The sequence below is a fragment of the Oreochromis niloticus genome, linkage group LG6, assembly GCF_001858045.2.
Source record: "Oreochromis niloticus isolate F11D_XX linkage group LG6, O_niloticus_UMD_NMBU, whole genome shotgun sequence".
In the NCBI taxonomy this organism is placed as follows: domain Eukaryota; kingdom Metazoa; phylum Chordata; class Actinopteri; order Cichliformes; family Cichlidae; genus Oreochromis; species Oreochromis niloticus.
The window spans coordinates 22623811-22645740 of record NC_031971.2 but is presented as its reverse complement, the minus strand read 5'-3'; the positions used below and the strand labels follow the sequence as shown (position 1 = coordinate 22645740).

The 21930-nt window shown below is 38.7% G+C and overlaps 1 protein-coding gene across 9 annotated transcripts in view; it reads right to left on the bottom strand.

Moving 5' to 3' along the window:
* Nucleotides 1-21930, bottom strand: part of camk2d2 (calcium/calmodulin-dependent protein kinase (CaM kinase) II delta 2) — a 41836-nt gene that overhangs the window by 4451 nt on the left and 15455 nt on the right. For 2 of the 9 annotated variants that reach the window (XM_019359815.2, XM_025907756.1), the window contains exons 3-20: nucleotides 18118-18177; nucleotides 15346-15400; nucleotides 14526-14591; nucleotides 13925-13997; nucleotides 12203-12305; nucleotides 11536-11619; nucleotides 11207-11301; nucleotides 10727-10849; nucleotides 10454-10537; nucleotides 10149-10191; nucleotides 7459-7499; nucleotides 5615-5674; nucleotides 4090-4134; nucleotides 3764-3812; nucleotides 2841-2861; nucleotides 2385-2460; nucleotides 2176-2270; nucleotides 328-553 (exon numbers count right to left, since the gene is read on the bottom strand). In XM_019359815.2, the coding sequence (XP_019215360.1) occupies nucleotides 328-553; nucleotides 2176-2270; nucleotides 2385-2460; nucleotides 2841-2861; nucleotides 3764-3812; nucleotides 4090-4134; nucleotides 5615-5674; nucleotides 7459-7499; nucleotides 10149-10191; nucleotides 10454-10537; nucleotides 10727-10849; nucleotides 11207-11301; nucleotides 11536-11619; nucleotides 12203-12305; nucleotides 13925-13997; nucleotides 14526-14591; nucleotides 15346-15400; nucleotides 18118-18177 (1399 nt within the window). The remainder of the gene's footprint in view (nucleotides 1-327; nucleotides 554-2175; nucleotides 2271-2384; nucleotides 2461-2840; nucleotides 2862-3763; nucleotides 3813-4089; nucleotides 4135-5614; nucleotides 5675-7458; nucleotides 7500-10148; nucleotides 10192-10453; nucleotides 10538-10726; nucleotides 10850-11206; nucleotides 11302-11535; nucleotides 11620-12202; nucleotides 12306-13924; nucleotides 13998-14525; nucleotides 14592-15345; nucleotides 15401-18117; nucleotides 18178-21930) is intronic. The other 7 variants (XM_025907755.1, XM_019359817.2, XM_025907757.1 and 4 more) reach the window with 7 other exon arrangements.

The window sequence follows — 21930 nt, the reverse complement described above, 5'->3', positions numbered from 1 at the left end:
TTTTTTTTCTAAGCATAATTCCACAATTGTTGCTTGGCTACATTCTGTATTATAATTCCCGCAACTTCATCTGAATAATGTTCAGTAATTGAAAAATAAATTCAAAGTCAAACAGATGTTTAAATGTTTAAACAGATCATTATAATTACTGACTGAAATAAGCTTTGCGGCTGGTTAAGCACAGAAAGTGTGCCCTGTATTGATTAGCATCAATACCCAACAGTGAGAACACCGTTGATCGTACCCCGGAGCCCACAGCTGCATTACATTAACCAGGTGGTACATCAATTTTCCTAAAACACATTTTCTGCTTTGCAGTTCTCTTACTGGGGGATGCTAGGCGAGCCAGAGCGATGAAAGTGAATGTTCTGCCACTTTCCATCACGGCGGTGCCACACTCGGGTCTCCTCAGACTGCATGGTGCGAGGCATGCCACTGCTATCCATGTATTGGGTCAGCCGAATATAGGCAATACATGCTGCATTTTCCCCAATAAGGTGCACATGTGGGTTCAATAGGATGGTGTGAACTGGCTTATTCCCTTTGGACAATGCTGCAAATGAAAGAGAGAAAGAGAGAAAATGCCAGATAATGTGTGAATGTCATGGGTAGTATTTCCCCACTCTCCACACATAGTTGGGTAAAAGTTACTCCTTTTTATGTTAATATCATACAGCAGATACAGTCGCATCAAAAACAAAATGCTGATTCTTCCTTGGAGTATTAACTGATATGAAATCAGAGCAAGTGAAGTCTCCATATGTTGATGCTGGATAGTGGACAAGCACGGGGTTGCCAAGTGATTGAGGTTTCTGGGGCATATCTGGTTTATCTGAACTATTTTTACCCAGACTGAGGACATTCTGCCATATATAGCAGTCATTATTCATGAGTGATTTTTTTTTTTTGCTCCAAGGTTAGTCAATGCCCTTGTAGTTTAGCAGCAAATATGAACTATAAACTGAACTAAATATTGATATAGGACAAACAATCCAGTCCAACTCCAGTAATGTTCCTATAATATTGTGTTTCAACAACAATCTGAATAACTCCTTGGTTGTGAACTGGACTTTGTTATTTTAGGTATCTTAATCATATTATGCGTTTTTGTGCATCATGTCCTCCAAATAAAAGTTTCCATGGCTCTGTGCAAACATTTATCATTTTGACAAGCTTATGTCAACTACAAATCTATGAACTGGTGTTGACATGCACAGATGTACCTGATAGTGTGAATGTTGAAAAGAAGATTAGTATGTCATGCATTTGTTTTCTTCGAGGTCTGATTTATTTGCCTTGTTTCTGTTTTATCAGCTCCCTAAAGATGGATTTCTATTGTGAGCTCAGAGCAGTTATTTAAAATTTATTATCCCTTATTGGAGAAATTCAGTTGTTCCAGCTGCAAAGTAACAGGCAGATGGAGCATGCAGATTCAAAAAGTTAGCAGTCTTAATGTTTGACTTTGTATTAAAACAAACTACAGAAGGCAAGTACAAACCAGCTGATCCCATTTGTTGCAAAACACACCAGTATACATTCCCATGAAAGTTTGTGGAAGAAGAACAGTGTTGATGCGCTACAGACTTTTTCTGATCAGTTTATGATAATATTTACTCTTCTGCGGGTTGAAATGTCATTTCTTTGTAATAAAAATGGCTTTTCCAGTGGAGTATATTGATTGTGTTTGGTCACTTCAACTGTATGTTTTCATCAGAATATTTCATGTAAAAATGCAAGTACTTCCCTGCTGAAAATCAGCAGTTCTCCAGATTGTGACTAAGACAAACGAATCATGTCGTTCATAAATCTCGTCATACCAATGTAAGCAAACATGTTTATACTAAATCTCTGTGTTAAAAGACTCCAGTACTGTTATTTAAACATCCTCCTTAATTATTCCTTGTGTCCAATGCTGATTTGAGGGCAGCCAACTGTTTCTAACTCTTAGACTAAAAGCTAGCAGATTTCAATTGGAAATATCTGTTGCATAAGCAAAAGTTATCTGCAAATTCTCTTTCTAATTCTCTTTCTTTCATTTTAATCTGTCAAATGTTGCTCGGGTTATTATTAGTTTATCGATTTTCTTGTGAAATGCAGAAATTTGAGCCAATTCTTGAAATGATACTGCTGATGCAGCTTTTTTTCTAAAGTCAGAATTAATCGTCTTGAACCTACCATTCTCAAAATAAAAGCGATGAAAGTCATGTCCTTCAACAAGGTTGCCCAGGGCCTCGGGCTCAAAGGAAGTCAAACCAGGATCACAAATTTTCCTGTTCCACCAGAAACATAATGTAGCATCAGCAAAGAAGACAAGCAAATAATTCTATCAAATCATATATTAGTTAGTTATGTTACTGGGAAAACGTGAATGGAAGGAAACTTACGCGTAGGCCTCAAAGTCTCCATTGTTGATAGATTCAATTAACTGCTCAGTAACTTTGATGATTTCTTGTTTTCGAGCTAAAACACAAGATCACAGAAAATCATCAGCTAAACTGGAGTAATAAATGTGTTTTTACTTTATTTCAGGCAAATGCTCAGAGTGCAGCTAAAAATCAGCTTCAGATGAGTTCTACTCTACGGATTTGCAGGATTTTAATGTTATTAGAAATGGAAGGCGCTCAAGAAAGGATTTCACAACATTTTTGATCATTCATGTCTGAGTCAAAAAAAAAAAAGCTGGAAGAAAGCCTCCCATGACTAATAGTGATATCAGGCAGGAAAAATGCAGGATGACAGTATATTTCACCCAACAAAGCTCAAATGAATCAAGACAAACCAATGTCAGATGCAAGTATTTGCTGTAAAAGCATTTTTAACTTAGTAATATTGACAGTTACCTTTATTGTTATTGGTGCAGGCTGGGGGATATTGAAAAAAATACTCAATTTTTGAAACAACAGACATGTTAAATAATAATATTTTAAAAAACTGTGTAAGAAGTCCTTCACCTTCAGACGAAAGGAGCAAATAGGGTCATAAACAGAGGTTTCATTTTACTGAAGAAGGGATAGTCACTAAGGAGTAATTTTCTTAAATCACAGACTACTGCAAACACTCAGTGGTCTAAGAAAAGGATATGATCTGAACATCAGGAGCATGGCATTTGAGACACTTTACATATAAGGAACACTACCTCACAGGGATGACTGGGTAAGCAAAACAGGGCATCTTCCCCATTGTGGAGGACTTACTCTGAATTGAGGAGGTGGGAGTCTGTCTTGAGTCAGACATCTGTGAGGAACGGCTCTTAGAACTCAAGATACCACTCACTAAGCTGCCCAGACGAAGGGCTGAGATGGGATGCGTGGATGATTGAATGATTGGGTGTCCAGTGTGTATAAAGGGCGGAAGATGTAACAAAGATAACCATGTATGGTGGGAGAGATAGCGAAAAAAAGATTTTCTCAACAAAAACACATAAAAGAAGAGTAAAAAAATGCAGAGTGGAAACATTTAATAATAATAAAAACATAAAATGGTGGGCACAAAAGCAGCATGTGTTCCCATTTTTGTATTAACCTAAGAGTACATGGATGCAGTTGGAGGCGAAGACAGCAAAAGAACAGAACAATCTGCATTTTGCAAGAGTTAAAAGCCAAATGGGAGCAGGAGTAGTTAACCTGCTGTTAACTGCGTAACAAAGCAGGATGTAGAAAAACACAGATGGGAGCGACCAGTCTGACTGGAAATCATGAGGATCGACTAACATTACCAGTGTAGCAGAGATCTGCAAGTCTGTAAACCATACAGTTTTTACTACCTTTCACATCTTCATCCTCAATGGTGGTGTTGGCACTCTCAATTGACTCCTGACAAAGAATGACAAAAAGATTATGGACACATAATGCATGCTTCTTTAATGATATCATGCAACATGCATTTGTAATACAATTAAGTCTTAAATAGAGAGTTTTAAAGTCTAAATGGTCTCACAATCTCTGATTTATGAGCAAATTTGCTTTATTCTTGTTGGTAAATTAGAAAACATTCCTGTTAGCTCTTACTGAGAAAGTCTATAGTACAGGAGCAAACAGACTTAATATTAAATGTAGCCATCAGTGAAAGTGAAGTTTGTTTATGTTATACCTTGTTTCCATCCACAGGGTTGTGTATCACAGTTGTCTGTGGTTCCTAAGAAAAACATATAATAGGCACTTGTGGGAGCAAATACTTCAAAAATGCAAGAAAAGTTGTGACTGGACAGATATTTCTGAAGAAAATGTATTTGTGTATTTTCAAAAACTGACAGTCAAGAAGATGGTCGACCACTTACATCAGTTACTCATTATAATCTTTAACTTTGTCTATCTGTAAATCTATTCATCACAATGTATCTGAAACCAAATTCAAATGTGTGTGTCAGTTTCTTGTTTATTTTATTTCATATTCTTTCCTCTCTTTCTGCATAGTGTGGTCTTTTTTTGCATCTGATTTTCTCTCAGCAGCCCTAGCCTCACTTGGTAATCAGATGTCTGGGTTTTTGTAGAATTGATCCTGGTGACCAGCTCAGTCTTTCTAATCACTCGCCCAGATTACATAAGATTATAACATCGGCAGCCTTGTGCGAGTGTGTATGTGTGTTTGTGTATTGGGGGGTGGGCGTGTGTGTGTGATGATGGAGTGAGAAAGAGAGGAAAGACAGATGTCATGTGCATGTGCTCATGCGTAATCAACTTGACAGCAAATGGGAGGACGGAAAGTCTTTGACATCATGCATAGTGGCAGTCATGTGGCCTGACGTAGACAGTTATTCAGCAGACACCATGCCCAAGCCAATGAGTAATGCCCAAGGAACAGCTATCCTCACAATCTTTACAGTCATGCACAGACCAACTATGCCAGTAACAAATCCTACAAAATGCACATGTGGATTACTGTCAGCAATTTTACTTTTAATTGCAAATCTAACAGATGTACAGTACAATGACATGAAAGGAATTCATGCATGGTACAAATGAAAAGAGCAAGAAAAGAGGAAGAGTTTCTTAAGAAATACAAGAACACAAGAAGTGGGGGGGTTGAGGTAGAGGTTACCCTAACCACAGATTCAGGTCCAGGTTCATTAGAGCCTAATCCAAACGTGTGTGTGTGTGTGTGTGTGTGTGTGTGTGTGTGTGTGTGTGTGTGTGTGTGTGTGTGTATGTGTGTGTATATAAAGACTTAACTTACTTTAACCCAACATTAACGGTGCATAAATTCAGCAAATCCAAACTGGCCAAGCGTTATATACCCCATGCATGCACGGCCAATTCAGATGAATGAATTAATAAATACATCAATCTGAATTATAAATATCTTTCATAGATAGCTTTATGAAAAAATCTGGAGCTGGGACATGCTGCACAGTTACAAAGGTCTATATGCACTATTTCATTCAGGGATAGTCTATTATTGGTGCTAGACATGTATTTCACCCCATGTTACTACAATATTCTTACATGCCTTTTTTTAACAGTTGAAATCTTGTTATCAAAGGTTGAGATCAAAAAGAATATGATCTTACAATGTGGAAAGGGTGAACCTGAACCTCTCCACAGTGGGATGTGAGGCAGGTACATATAGATGTTTTGTGAAAGAAGCTGTGAGTGTAGATGAGACTGTGTGTGTATACCAGTGCAGGGGCAGGGCCAGTGTCTTTAGGACTGGTCACTGTGTTGGCTTTGTTGTTGACCTGCAGGGGGGCAGTGTAGAGGGGACATGACACATCCACACTTCTCAGACACACACAGTCTCTCACACCGGCTACAGACCCAAGTGATAATCCCAACTCTTCTGTTTGAAAGATCTAATTTCAGTTCCTATTATATGTTACCATGCAAAACTAAATTATGGAGATGATAAAAAAAATAATTTAACATAATGACATGTGAAACATCAGTGACAGCTGGAAGAAAAATAAACTCTAATGCATCCAAAAGGTCACACTCTGACGAAGCCAACAGAGCAAACAGATTTAGAGATTCCCAGAGCAAACGCCTGCCTATGCCTTGAAAATCAAAAACAGGACTGGAGCCAGGGGGCAACCTTAGAGTCCAACAAAAGCTGAGAACATGCTTGACTTTATGTGAAGAATGCAGGGACAGCTCTTACTTTGTTCACACAAAGACCAGATGGCCTGGTTGTAAACCTTTTCAACGTTTCCAAAATGTACATGTACATTCCAAAATGTCCCATGTACGCAAGATGGCCAAACTCCGATGATCCTTCTTAAAAGTACGGCAAAGGTGAAGAATGGAATCAGCAATCAGCTGGAGCTTCCTTTTCAGCACCCTGTTATAGACTTTCTCCAGGAGACTGGGCAGTGTGATACCCCAATAACTGGAGAACAATTTCTGGTCCCTCATTTTGAAAATGGAAACCACCACCGCTGTCTTACACTCCACCTCCAATCTTTAACAAGGCTCATTCGGACTCTATGTCTCCAGACTCTCTGGGAAGCAAAAGGAATCCTTCCAGATTTAAAGACCCTACACACAGGGGCTTTCAGCCAGATGTTCCCAGTTCACCCTCACTAGTCGTTTGGGTTTTCGAGGTCTGTTTGACAACCTTCCTCACCATCTGATCTGGCTCACCCCTAGGTGGTGATCAGCTGTGCTCCTTTTTGTGCTTTTTGTGTCCAAGACATACGGCCTTAGATCAGATGATACAACAAGAGAGCCTGTTATTGACCTTTGGCCTAATGTGCTCTGATACCAAGCACACTGATAAACCGTGTGTGCTAGAGCATCGTGTTTGATATCACCAGTCTATGCCTGGCACAGAAGACCAATAACAAAACACCACTTTGATGTTTCACTTTCAGAGCCCTTGCTGTGCAAGCAGCCCAACTACATCTAATCAGTAGCGCTCCACATCCTGGACGAGCTTGGGTTCCTTTCCCACCAGCAAGGTTATTTTCCATATCCCAGAAACTAGTCCGATGGTGGGCTGTCCACACACCAGTGGTATTTAGAGGTCAGCTATGAAAATCAACATTCATTTGAAGGGAACAGAGGCTCGCAATATTAGTCAATCACCTCAAACTGTAACAAAACTTTCACACATATGCACATGTCGAAACATGCGCCTCTGTATCAGGTTTTGAATTTAGGATTAACTCTCAAACACATAAAGAAACTACATTAGGGACTCTAAAGTAACACTATAAATGACTATGGAAAACATGAGATCTGGTAAATTCAATAAATACAAAAACTAAAGAGATCAATAATTTAAAAAGAGGATGATGAGACCCGAAACATAAGCTACGAACAAGCTAAGAAAACTGAGAAAGCTAAGAAAATGATACCCATTTCTCACATCTTTGAGTGACTGTCCCTGAATGATGATGTTGTTAAGTGCAAAATGCATAATAACAGTAGTGATGATAATCAATATAGCTTCTCAGACACTAAACATTCCAACTAGAATAATGCAAGAAACAATGCAATTTCTTCATTGTGCAAAGCAGCTCACCTTAACGCCATCTGGCTTCTTGTTGAGCAAAGTCTTGGCTGCTGTAGAATGAAAGACACAGACAACATTTCAGTATGAGGGTTCAAAAGAGTCCTGTGCCAGAGGCTACACGAACATGCAGCAAGCATATCAGTCAATTGTGCTCATCTCCAAACTCCAGGTGCAAGATCCAACTGCAAGATCCATAATGCAATGCAACTGAAGCTCCATATAACATAATTTCTGCAAGGCTGTTATCCTACTACATACTTACTCACATGTCAGGGCTGAAGGGTGGGTGGTTAATTGGGTGTATATATAGCAGGTGATGAGAAGGTTAATCTAACTATCTCCAACAGGCTCACACAACATCCTAAGTCGACATTTGCCCACATACCCATGCACTTATATGTTTGCACCTACATATATGCTCCCACTGCTGTTCCTTATCTTTATTTTATGATGTTACATAGAAACTTAACACTAAAATGCATTACAAAAATCCATGCTGTATCCTTCTCTAAATTTCTCTGAGATTGCAAATTAGCACTTATGCAAGGATGAGATTCTGTAGTTCACTTTAAAATGCCAAATGTCTTATTTTCATGCATACATGATTGGCTACTCCACACCATTTCCAAAAATGTAGGGGCACAGTATAAAAAGAAAATATAACCAGAATTAAATTATCTGCAAATCACTGAGACTATACATGTAACTGAAAATAGTACAAAGGCAATTTGACAATTTTTTTATTGCTTTTTATTTATTGCAAACTTGTGCTTATTTGGAATTTGATTCCAGTCGGGAGAGATGCCTCAAATGTACACATTTGAAAACTGAGGAGGAGTGAGAAGTTATGTAGCTTTGAAGGTGACATGTTTTCCTATTTGTTGCTTGTCGTGTTGAATTCTTATTTGATTATGTGCCAGAGGTTTTCAGTGGATAACACGTCAGGAGTGCAGGCAGCCCAGCTAAGCAAGTGGAATGTGTTGTAATAGATGCTGTCTTTCTGACATAAGCAAGAACTTTTCTGAAAACAATGTGATTTGGATACGTTTCTCTAAAACACAACATTTTTCACCTTTAACATTTTATACATCTGTACATTACTGTCAATTATATTTATATATAAGAATGTTATTTGCATTTTACACAGTGTCCCAACATTTTTGGAAACATGATTCTAAATGAAAAATAAGACCTAAATGTCAATGCTTATTGGTTGAGCTCAACCCCACACATTTCACTGTCATTCCAAAAATCCTTACCTCAAATGGTTACCACAATTCAAACAAAAAAGGAAAGAAAATTGAAAAAGGAAGAAACTGATAAATAAAAAGAGACACAAATGAACAAATGCATTTCACTGTAGAAGGAAAAGCAAAAGTAGTCTAATAAGAGCATGAAGAATATGAGATAGGTCAAAAGAAATGTATATAAAAAAAGTATGGCAGAGTCCAAAATAGAGAGAGAATGGTAGGAAAAACAGCTTGAAAAATATAAATGACTCGTGTTTACCAATGGCATTTTTATGCCAAGATCTGGCAGTTTCTTTCTTTCAAGTCTTCTAAAACTCAATTTTATTTCATTTTAAATGATAGATTCTCCATATTTTACCTTGTTCTATGATGTAAGCAGCAGAAGATTCACTTTTCAGAGAGTGCTTATCTAAACTATTATCAGTAATCAAGGTTTAATAGTTCAGATAAGTTTAAGTGGGCTTGAAATTGTTATCCATAGTCAGTGTATAACCTACAACATTCACAATTCATTCCCCTAGTACTTCAGATACCGCCACCAATGTCCTGCTGAAGACAAGGTTGGTGGCAAAACATATTTTTGCCACTATAAAAAAGGACAAACAAAATCAATATCAACACCCTAGTTTGCACTAAATTTACACCCAGTTACAGCCATTTTTGCTCTATGTATCTACCTCTTGATTCGCTGGTCTACCACTGTCTTCATTGGGTAATATATATTACTGTGTGAATTTGGTTTTTTAATGCCTCAGATTGACTCACCCTTAACCTCCTAGGACCTGGTGTCCACATATGAGGGCATCACATTTTGGGTTGTCTAGACCACACTACTAAATTTTGCTCTGTCAAATGAGCCATATTGCTCAAAGGGGCACAATTGTTGTTTCTCATTTTGTTTTTGTACTCAGAAAAAATTCTGCTGTCTTCAGACACCAAATAAAGAGTTTTGTACATCATTACTCAATTGTGACTTTATAGCGTTCCATCAAACACTATAAAGCCCCAAATAGCAAAGAGAAATTAAAAATGCATGCTATGAAAGAGTTCAGGTCTTAGGAGGTTAAAGTTTTGAAGCTGAGGCAGAGTTCTGCTCATTACTGTTTTTAATCAAACTTTGCTAGCTTTAAAAAAAAAAAAGCAGTAATATAGCTTTGTATGACATCAGTGACTCGTTTTTTTCTGATCTCATCCATAATAGTTTTAATTTAGCTTCCATGCCAGTACTCATGTCCGCATGCTCTACTGCAGGTATTACACTGATGGATAAGTTCATAAATTCGCATGTGTTTTTTTAAAGATCTCTTTAACAGCTGTGACATCTTTTTAGTTTCCAGTTTTGTTTTTTCCTTCTTCTTTGTTTATGTTTTTTAGAACAAATGATTGTAATTTTTAACATAATATGTTTGGGGAAACCAGGTCTTGGACACCATGCTGAGAAAGACATACCTGAGAAGTTTCTTGTGACTAGCAAAGTGGTCAATATTGCTCCCTGCAGTGACAGAAAAGAAGGAAAGAAGAAGAAAATGATGATGGGCGAAAGGAAGGAAGAGAAAGAAACAAAGATTGATTAAAAGGTTGTAGCAAGAAAGAGCAGCATAGCAAAAGGACAAGTCGAAGGCTTTAGAGAACAAGCAGTCATTTTAAGTTACAGTGAGAAGTCTTGAGCAAGGAAACAGAAAAGGAGAGGAAACAAATGGCTGGATGGATTGTTCTATATAAACAGAAACATGAAGGACTGCCAGAAGTCTCACCTTGAGTTTCCTCCTGGCATTGAATTTCTTCAGGCATTCCACAGTCTCCTGCCTGTGCATCATGGAAGCGACAGTGGACCGTTGCTGCAGGGAGAAGATGAGAGGATTTGAAGAAATGGAAACAATGGGTGAGAAGAATGTATGGCTGTGATTGTGTGGGCAGTGCAACTGTCACGTTTTGTGTGTGTTCATGCTTTTTTTTTTATTTCTGTGTGCATCTGTGTGTCTGCTTGTGCAAATATTCCAACATCTGTGAGTGTGTTTGTCACATACGCAGATCCAGGGGTGTTTTAGGGCCTCTGCAGCAGTGATGCGTTTACTGGGGTTGATGGTTAGCATCTTGTTAATTAGGTCTTTGGCCTCGGGAGTTACAGTGTCCCACTCCGGTGATGGGAACTGTAAAAAAAAAAAAGTGTGTCATATATACAGCATATATACAAAACTACAGAGCTCTGAGGATTCTGTTTTTGTAGCGAGCCAGAAAGAGAGGAGATAACATCAGAATTATTATCCAATTTCAGGTTTCAGATGTTATATTAGTGGAGAGAAAAATCTTTAAAGGCCTATCCCAGTTCAAAAATCACAGTGGCTGTGTCCTGTGCTCCCAGTGATGCTACAGGAAAACTGAGCAGATGGCCAGATGACGAAATGATGCTGTGTGCAAATTAACTAAAACAAAATATCACTTTTTGTTTTGTCTGACTTTATTCATCATTTTGTTTTTTCAGTTTTGGATGATGTATGCATGCTTACATCATAGGCCCCAGCCTTGATTTGTTGATAGAGGCGATGTTGGTCCTCATCCCAGAAGGGAGGGTAGCCAACCAGCAGGATGTACAAAATAACACCTAGAACAAAGTGACATGTGCACAAACCCATGCATTTTAGAACTTTATACTCAGATACTGTTTGTTTATTTTTAAAAAAACAACACGAGGTTTCTTCATTTAGCACTCCACAAAACACTCAAAACAACTTAAAGTTTCAGTCCTTGTAAAAAAACCAAAAAAAACAATCTTGATGTCTTTGGACCCAGTGTTAGATTCAAACAGCTGCAGTGAGACAATCTGAATGTTATTTACCACAGGCCCACATGTCCACTGGTTTCCCGTATGGGTCCTTCCTCAGAACTTCTGGAGATAAGTAACCTGGGGTCCCTGCAAAACCTGGAGGAGTAATATAAAAGGAGGATATTTGGAAAGGCAGGTTGGTGCAGGCAGTTCAGACTGTGAGAAAATTGGGTGTTGTCTTATACTGATTTTTGACATTTCACCTTTTATTATTTTGAGTAAGAGACTCTGCTAAGAGACATCTGTTGTAACTTTTTTTTATTGACAAGGAGCCAAGGCTTTGGCTGGGATGAACCCTCTGTGGACCTGTAAAACTCTTTATTCCTGCCAAACATTTTGTCGACAGTGTTCTTTGGAAAACTGAATAACTTCATTATGCCACATGAAATATATCATCACCTTGTGCTTTGGCCAGGATGCTGTACAGTTCATGAAAAAAAGAAGCCTACGAAAGGTTTCTACGGGACATTTAAACTGATTGGTGTATGTGCCCGTACTTGTCCAGATTAAAGAGATTCTCAACAGAATAACACTAAATCCCCCTTTATTAGTATTGCCCCAAAACTTCCCTAACTTTGTCAAACATCTTTATGGCTGACTTAATATTATTTATCAGTACTGATTGCTTGCTTGACCGATCAGCTATTTCAAGTTGGAAAATGGATGGATGAATACTCACCAAACCATGCCTGCTGGTCCCCCTGTACCTCGATAGCCAGCCCAAAGTCAGCCAACTTGACCGCCGCCCCCTTCAGCTTACTGGCCAATAGAAGGTTCTCAGGCTGGGGGGGGCGGAGTCAAACAGGTTAGAGGTGAGAGGTCACACGCTCTGGGAACAAGCTGCCCACAGACACAGATCTAAGATCAGATTAGCCATAGCAAATCCCAATCAAAGCCATTAGAGGTCAGTGACACTAAGCTGCTCTTAAATCAGTGTCTGAGGCAACTCCCTTTCTGCCACATGAATGACAGAGAACAAAAATGTGCACGGGACCAGATCTCTACGTGACCACGGACATGTTTCACACTGGAGCTGTGGACTTGCTCCCCCAGCCTCATGGATTCAAAGGGAGTAGAGGGTATGTGTAAAATAAAAAACGCACTCTACTATTAGAATCCATGAGCAGGAACAAAGTGCACACTGCAGGGAGAAGGATACAGGGGGAAGCTGTGGTGGAACAGGAGACGTGGGTGTAAAAACAAGTGACTCTCAGCCACATATGTATAATGACACACACTGCACACTAAGACAATTTAGCACCATCATAAATTTATGAAAGCCAACAGCATGCACATGTGCACACACATTCAAACACGTACACACTAACAAAGGCGCAGGTGCAGAAAGGTCTTTGCTAACCTAAGGCCAGTTAGACAGTGTGCTCTAATGAATAATGCATTTCCTAACATTTAGAGACTCAAAACACAGACAACCTGTGAACAGTCACTTTATGGCAGACGTATGACTCAACAGGACATAGACATTAACTGACAACTAGACACAGCTACATAACGATTAACATAACGATGAATAAATCGCCCTAATTTTGAAGCATGTAAAACCCTGAAATCGCTTCATGAAAAGAAAATCCTAATATAGACACAGATTGGAAATCTCAAACTTGGTTAGTCTTTCTGGGGTGTTTTTGCAGTCACAAGCTCACAATCCATTTAGTCACATTGAAAACAGCTTTTTTAGCATTCTCCCGCCTCTTTGCTTCACATCAAATTGCTAATGGGAAGTTATGAGAATACAGGCTACCACTGGAATAGTCATGACCTTAAAAAAACTTTCACATCTCAACATAATTTTTACATAATTATGCAAATGGTGATCATTCCCGAGCGTCTGGCTTGTGATTGCTTCTATTTTTAACCAGCACTGCATTACATTACACAGTCATACATCTCACAAAATTACTGCCATGATAACTTCAACATACTTTCAATCTGTCTTCAACATATTAGATGTATTAGAAGATGCTCCTCATTCTCTAAACTAGCAGGGAGGGGTACTAGCCAAGCATACTGACTAACTTAACAACATAGAAAAAAACAAGCAGGCAAGAAGAAGTGTCGAAATCCGATAGGCTCGAATTAAATATTTGCAGACCAGATTGGCAACATCTTTCAGAGTTGAGGTCAAGGTCGTGTCAGCTTAATTATTGCCTCTAATTACTCTTATTGGCTTCACAAGAAAAAATGAACAATTTAATAATTAAGAGGGTTTATAATGGAGAATTTAATGAAAATTCCCTATTTCATAAAACAAATCATAAAAGAAGCAAAAAAAAAAAAATGTAAATGCCAAAATGGAATTTTCTCTCTGTTGCTACCAAGTCGGGACTTTTTTTGTCTGTTTGGTCAACAAGGTTGCAGTAATGTCTGTGGTCATACAAACCTTCAGGTCCCTGTGAACGATTCCATTAACGTGGCAGTGATGGACACTCTCCAGGATCTGCTGTATGCAGTGGCTGAGGGTGGGAAAGTGGAGGAATGTGATGGATCAAATTAAAAGGAGAGAGAGGGGAAAAAATCAAGAAAAAATATATTTTAAAAGAGGATACTAGGGAAAATAACTGAGAAGAGAAGAATAACCTAATTCATAGCACTCTGTGATATTAAGCCTCATGATGGGAACTTATTTTTGCATAAAGTTAAAGTTAAAGACTTGCATAACATAAAGACATAGATATACACACAGATCCCTTTCTTTCTCCCTCGGGATGCAGCTTTTCAGCATAAAGCTGGCAGCGTTAGGTAGGTTGTATATGATTAATATTGCAGGGTATATGTCATTAATCATCTTTATAAATAACTCTGAGATGCCCAAGACAAGGCAACTATATCACACCTCTGAGACAACCATATTTGAGCCACACAAACACGCGTATAGGCACACACAGACGTTCTCTCGAGTAACAGACAGAGATGCATAATGGCTGCTTTGCTCAGCAGTGTGTGTGTGTGTGTGTGTATGTGTTCGTGTGTGTGTGTGTTACCTGGCATCAGCCTCACTGTAGTACTCCCGGGCTACTATATCTTCAAACAACTCTCCTCCTGTCACCCTGGGAAGAGAGAATGAGAACATTATTTAGTGTATTCATGATTCTGGCTCTCATGAAAACTGAAACAGACTCATCATTCTTTATATGGACTCAGTTACGAAAATCACTAGCCACTCCAACTATTATACCTCGCTAGTATCGACTCTGTACCCCCTTTGCCATCAGTGCTGCCTTAATCCTGTCAGCTGTACAATCATCATGTGCATATCCCGTCCCACCACATCCCAGTGGTGTTTTACTGGACCTGGTGACACTGGATGCCCTTCATTGTCAAGTTCAAGAAACCAGTTTGAGATTATCTTAAGTTTTTTAAAAGGGTGTGTTTCTGAAATTCTAAGATCAACAACTGTGCTTTGTTCAAAGTTACTTGAATCATCTTTTACACCTTTGCATTAACAATCAGCTGAACAATGCTGTACTGGAATGTGGGACGTTCCAAAGGAAAATTAGAAAAATGATGTTCGCTAGTAACTCACCAAATTACAGTAACTACATGACTATTAGCATTCTAGAAATAGGGTGCCATAATAATTCTTTAACATAGTGGACTCTAATGTTATTGGGTATTTACAGACATCTTGTTTGAATATCTTTAACCCTGAATTTTTTTTCCCCTCCAGCAGTCATGGCTTTCAGAGTAAAAACTGAGCTTCTTCTATACACAGTGTTACCCTTGATAAGATGTAGTATGTAAAAATTGGTTTGATGAAGACAATTGACAAAATGTGTGAATGAGTATGTGTGTGTTACTCACAGATCAAACACCAGATAGTGGAAACCCTCTTCTGATATGCTGTCATGGAGTCTTACTGTGGGGGAGCGCAAATAAAAAAAGGGAGAGAAAAGTGTGAGAAAGCAAAGAAAAACCAGCCAACAGAAACAGACCAGCAGTGTTCAGCGATGTAAACAAAGTTACAATATAACACCTAAAATGTCTCACAACATGTTATTAAAAATAGATGATTTCTAAGTTTTCATAGTACAGCTGTCAACAGTGATGGTTTGATGAAATATCTCTTTCCCATAATAAAACCTAAATTATTTTGGAAATAGCTATATCTCTAAGAAAGCCTATACAATACTAAACATGAATTCAGTAAAATTACAATTCACGTCACAGCAGTAACGACACCCAGTTACGTCAATCGAATGTCACTAAATTTAATATTGAATCGGTGTGTAACTTTGCCAAAACAATGTCAGACTCTGTAGTTTCCCTGTAGGTCCCCTCCCCCAAAAGGACCAGGAGTGACATGTTTAGCCGCATGTTCTCCTTAAATTGCTGGCTGTCTGAGTGGTTTCCAAAAAACAATGTGGGCTTTATAGACAACTGGGAAACTGGGAAAGGTCTCTCTCTTCCAAGTCTCTGTTAGTACATGAGTTAATAATTGATCAACAAATCGATTTTGCCTTACAGAAACCTAGTTGCAGCAGGATGATTATCTTAGGTTAAATGAATCAACACCCCCGAATCATATTAACTATCAGAATCCTCGAAGCACAGGCCGAGGAGGTGGTGTGGCAGCAATTTTCCACACCAGCCTATTAATCAACCAAAGACCAAGACAGACTTTTCATTCATTTGAAAGCTTTGAAAGCTTGATGCTTAGCCTTGTCCACCCTAGCTGGAAAACACAAAAAACAGTCTTATTTGTTATCATCTATCGTCCACCTGGGCCTTACAGAGTTTCTGTCTGATCTCTCAGACAGAAATCTGATTTAGTGCTCAGCTCAGATAAAATAATTATTGTGGGTGAACAGAATCAACATTTTGGGATATTCATTTAGAGTTTTTTTCTCCAATTGATCTTTCTGAGTTAACTTCACTAATAACTTCCTCCAAACCATCAACCTGTCTTTTAGATCCCATTCCTACAAGACTGCTCAAAGAAGTCCTGCCATTAATTGATGCTCCAATCTTAAATATGATCAGCCTATCTCTAATAATCGGCTATGTATCACAGACCTTCAAATGGAGAGAGCTCCTTGTTAAATCCAGAATTGAATTAAACATCCTGCTCCTCACATACAAGGCTTTGAATAATCAGTCCCCATCTTATCTTAATGACCTTATACTGTAGTACCATATCACCCCATTAGAGCAGCTCGCTCTCACACTGCAGGCTTACTTGTTGTTCCGAGAGTATTTAAAAGTAGAATGGGAGGCAGAGCCTTCGGTTTTCAGGGCCCTCTTCTTTGGAACCAGATTCCAGTTTGGATTCAGGAGACAGACACTATCTCTACTTTTAAGATTAGGCTTAAAACTTTCCTCTTTGCTAAAGCATATAGTTAGGGCTGGATCAGGTGACCCTGAATCCTCTCTTTGTTATGCTGCAATAGGTGTAGGCTGCTTGGAGTTTCCCATGATGCATTGAGTATTTCTTCTTCAGTCACCTTTCTCACTATGACCTCACTAAACCTCTCTGCACTGAATCATACTTGTTACTAATCTCTGTCTCTCTTCCACAGCATGTCTTTTATCCTGTCTTCCTTCTCTCACCCCAACCGCTCGCAGCAGATGGCCCCGCCCCTCCCTGAGCCTGGTTCTGCCAGAGGTTTCTTCCTGTTAAAAGGGAGTTTTTCCTTCCCACTGTCGCCAAAGTGCTTACTCACAGGGAGTCATATGATTGTTGGGTTTTTCTCTGTATGCATTATTGTAGGGTCTACCTTACCATATGAAGCGCCTTGAGGCGACTCTTGTTTTGATTTGGCGCTGTATAAATAAAATTGAACTGAATTGAATTGAATTGAATACACTAAATACAAAATACAGTAAATCTCATTAGCAAAATTGGCTGCTGTCATTAATTAAGTTAATTGAACACAGTACATATATATATATAGCACATCATCACTGTTTCAACATCTGCATTTACGTATGAGGAAACAAATAATTTGCTTGCTTTCACTTTTAGCCTTTGCAAAACTGTTACTGTTAGAAAATAAAGCATTACTACACCGTGTTTCAAATTAGGAAATTAGAAGAATTTGACTTCTGATCCTAAAGAAACATATATTATTGCCTTGATTTCAAAGCCACAGGATCAAAAAATTAAAGCCATTGTTGCTCTCAAACTTTCAAAAAGCAAATATATCTAGGTAAACTAGAAAAAAATATTAGAGAGATATGAAACAACAGCAGTGAAGGGAAGAAAGAGCATGTGTCTATAAATGTGAAAACAAAGGAGGAGAGACTGCTTCTATCAGAGGTTTAATGAGGGGGGTGTAAAGGTTTAGAGAGCGGGTGTACAGCTAGTGCATCTTTTTGATGACTCAGCTGCAAGAGCACACAGGTGCGGCATAATCATTACATACCGTACTAGAACACACACACACACACACACACACACTTGGTTTTGTGGTCTCTCCTCCTTTCTCTCTTGTAACTGTGTCTAGAACATGAATATCCCTAGCAGAAATCAGTAGAGACCTTAAAAGACCTGTTTTAATTTGCACAAGGGTGTGCATGTGTGTGTGTGTGTGTGTGTGCGTGTGTGTGTGTTCCAATATTTAGGACACAGCTCACCGATGTTGGGGTGCTTCAGTAAACGACAAATCCTCGCCTCTCTCTCCAGCTTCTGATGATCTAAAAGAAAAATAGAGGAGACACAAACACAGAGATGGGTTATTTTAATGCTCCTCATGATTCCCTCCTGTGATTGGCTTTATAAATAATAGAACGTGAAGTTGGCTGCAACTTAGTTTTGACTCAGTGGAGGACACATTGCAGTATTTGGTTGTCAGCGTCAGTGTGTGTTTGTGTTGTGTCTGTCTGTGTGTGCGCTGGCGTGGCGTCAGCCGGCTCTTTTCCTTATCAGAACTGAAATGCTTGACAAAAATAATGTGACCTGATATGTGCTCGGTAATGTGCCACAAACAGGCAGGCGGCAGTGAACAACAAACACAATCAATGGCCACGGAGGATTCATATTGACCTCTCGCGTCGGGCTCAGCATAAGCTCCTGCAATGTACTTTTAGGTCCCCTTTGGTGCCCTGAGGGAAATCTGAAATCTGTATTCCCAAAATATACACTGTGCTGCAGTTTTGCAGATGCAACATTTATGCAGTAATCCTTTTGAATGTTTAAAAGAAAATCTCATACAGTTTTTTCTTCGTGCTTTTAATTACAATTTGTGTGAAACAATTAATCTGGATTGAATATGTTAAAATTATTTGTTTTCTACCCCTTTTTTTTTAGATAAAGGGTATTTTCATATAACATATAATCAGTAATACAAGAACAGCTACGTAATTCTGTATTACACCAATAGTGAGACTTAAACAGAAACTTTATGATATTTGTAGATTTCTACATCACTGTGATGAAGTGCTTTAGGTGACAATAAACTGTGACTTTTTTTTCCATATGCAGTAATATTATGCATACCGTAAAAAGATTTCACTCATATTGCTTAACCTTAAAGAAGTATATGCTCTACTGCAGTGGCTATAATGTTCCACCTAAATACAACATCAGCTTTTGGTGAGCTTGTTTTAAAAGTGGACCCTTAACTCCTGCTGGGAGAACATGTACATGCTTCTCTACATGAAATTCACCAAATTTTATGAGTGGGAAAAAAGATGGTTTTTTGGGAAGCAAAAAATAGAACGGGCAGCAGGTATTAGATACTGCAATCTAACTGTACTGCAACAAAACTACCAGACAGGAAATATGGCAACCCAGACAGCATCACATATCTCTCCTCTATGAGGCTCAGACTGATTTTATCTGACTTAGCAAACATGAAGTGACACTCAAATCTCTCTGTCAGAAGAAACCCAAAGTCCAGTGACTCTGATTCAGAATAAGTGAGTCATTACAATGAGTAAGACAATCCGGTGCTGAGGCGACCCATTTCAACTTTGCCTCAGGACTCAGAGAGAGAGAGAGAGAGAGCAGCAGGTTCTGCATTTTTCCAAAATAAAATAGGACGCCTATTTTCTCACTCTCATCTGCCTCCTTCTTCTGCTCTTCTTGATGCTATGGAAACTGTGGGCTCAGTGCAGCACAGAAGCAAGACCAGCAAAGAACACCAGGCTGCTTGTTCTCATTTTAGGTCCAGGTATCTGTTTGTTTTGTGTCAGTATAACGCACCTATAGGAAACAATAGGCAAGCACAATGACAAAGCTAGTGTGTTTCAAATGAAACTGACCTTGGCGTGCACTCAAATATGCAGCAAAATGCCAGTATAAAAAACATATTATGACAGAAAAAGTACCCATCTACAAAGAAAGGTGAGAAAGATGTTTGTCAGCCCTATTTGACAAAGATTAATCCAGAATAAAATTCATCTTATAGAGCATGAGCAGACAAAAAAAGAATATTTAAAGGCAAAAGAAGAAGAGATAAAATAATAAAAATGCAAAAAGGTCTGCAATGAATTGATCTGATTACTGTGGCAAGAAAGCTTTCTCATCCATCAGCCCAAGCATAACTACCAAGAATAGCCACAATTAACTTCATTAACTTAAAAAATGCTGTTTCTTTCTTTTCAACAGTCATATTGGCTCCAGAGGCGGTGATGAAACTGTGTAAAAACTTCTGAAAGGACTCACATGCCCTCCTGCATGCAGAATTTATTGCAGCTCTTCTGTGTGGCTGCAAGTCTGCCATAATGCCCGTGAGAACACGCCAATTTCAATTTTGCTGAAGCATACTGCCAGCTGTAGAGGAAAAGCACAACAGCACAGAAGCCCTCAAACAGCACCAGAAACAAGGGCACCATAGCCATTACTGCATGATTAGCCGGATTCTCTGAGCAAGGTCACTAATCTCTCTATCTCTGTCTTAGCCTTAATATGTTGCTGAATGGCACATCCTTTTGTGTCAGTATAACACAGAATATTTTTGCCAATTTTGAGAGAATCGTTTCTCACAAATATCTAATTCAAATATCTCACATTTTTTTATAATACATCTGTTCTTAAGGAATTTAACTGACTACTTTTCATTGTACTTCACTTTATCAATATTGTTAAATTCCAGTAAGATAAAAAAATACCCATACTTTTAAGTATGTTTGCAGGAACTTTGGTAAAATAATAGTATGCACAATGCATGGCATTATTTGATCATTATATTACAATTAAGACACAATCTAGTGTTATTCTTTGTACACTAAGCATTAACGAAATCTGAGCTAATTATACTATACTTCGTCGTAATATTGAGGACATGGTTTAGGAAAGACTGCTGTACATTTTCAGACCTCAACACAAAAGACTCCAGTTTCCAGTTTCTTTCCCATGATGAAAAGAAAATCAAACTCTGAATATGATTTGAACCATTCTTCCATAATGGTCCATAATAGGTGGTCATGTTTGGCTGTGCCAGGGTGGTTGTATTTTTTTTGTTTGTTTTTGCAGTATTCACCGACTGTACTCTGTATTATGACATCCTCGCTCCCTTTGTCATCATTTTCCACCTCCACTTTTCTTTCTGTCTCTCTCCTCTCTCTCCCTCCTCCACAGGTAGTCCACCTCCTAGCCGGCTGGACATCTGTTGTCTAGCAACTCGCGCACCAATCAGAGCGTCAGGCCTCTCCTCTCCTCTGCAGTGGAACCAGCCTTGAATGCAAATAGCAGATATTGAGAGTTCACGCACAACTTTAAAACTCTGCAGAAATACAGTTAGGAAATAAGCATACGTAGTTCTAACTTAAACACGTCGGGTCTTGTAGATGCGGAGGGAAAGTCAGAAATTGAGCTTTACACATTCTGTAATGCAACAGTTGAGTCCCAAGATGCTTATGTACAACAGAAAAAGTGCAGATAGTCTAAGGATTGATGAGTAGTGAACATTTGTCTGCAAAGGATGCTTTTATTTAGATAATATATTTTTCTATATTATTAAAACTGAGGCTTTTTATTGGAGCCCTCAGCAGCAAATGCAACAAAAAACACCTCTGTGCAAAAGAGCTTAAAAGTTCTGTTAGCATGCTGTTGACTTCAGGAGAAAATCAAACCTTAATGTCAAACATCACTTCTGCAGTGTTGAGGGGCTGCAGACAGTAACTTGTGAATGAGACAGTCCACAAGACTACTTGGTTTTCCTTTGAGAGCTTGTTTCTCATTTTTGCAAGCTTAATACAAGTTAACAGGATTGGAGCACAAAAGTGCACAAGCACAGGTGTAACTGCTTGCATCGGCATAACAGCGTGTTTTTATTTTTTAATGCATGAATAAATCACATTTTACCCATTCACTTAACAGACTGTAGCTGCAAGCATATCCAAAAGCTGACTCTCAAAATGTCTCAAACAATCAGTTATGACTGGCTGAAAAGCCTCACAATACTCAAGTCTGCTTGCGCAAGCTTGACTCCTACTGTCACAGAC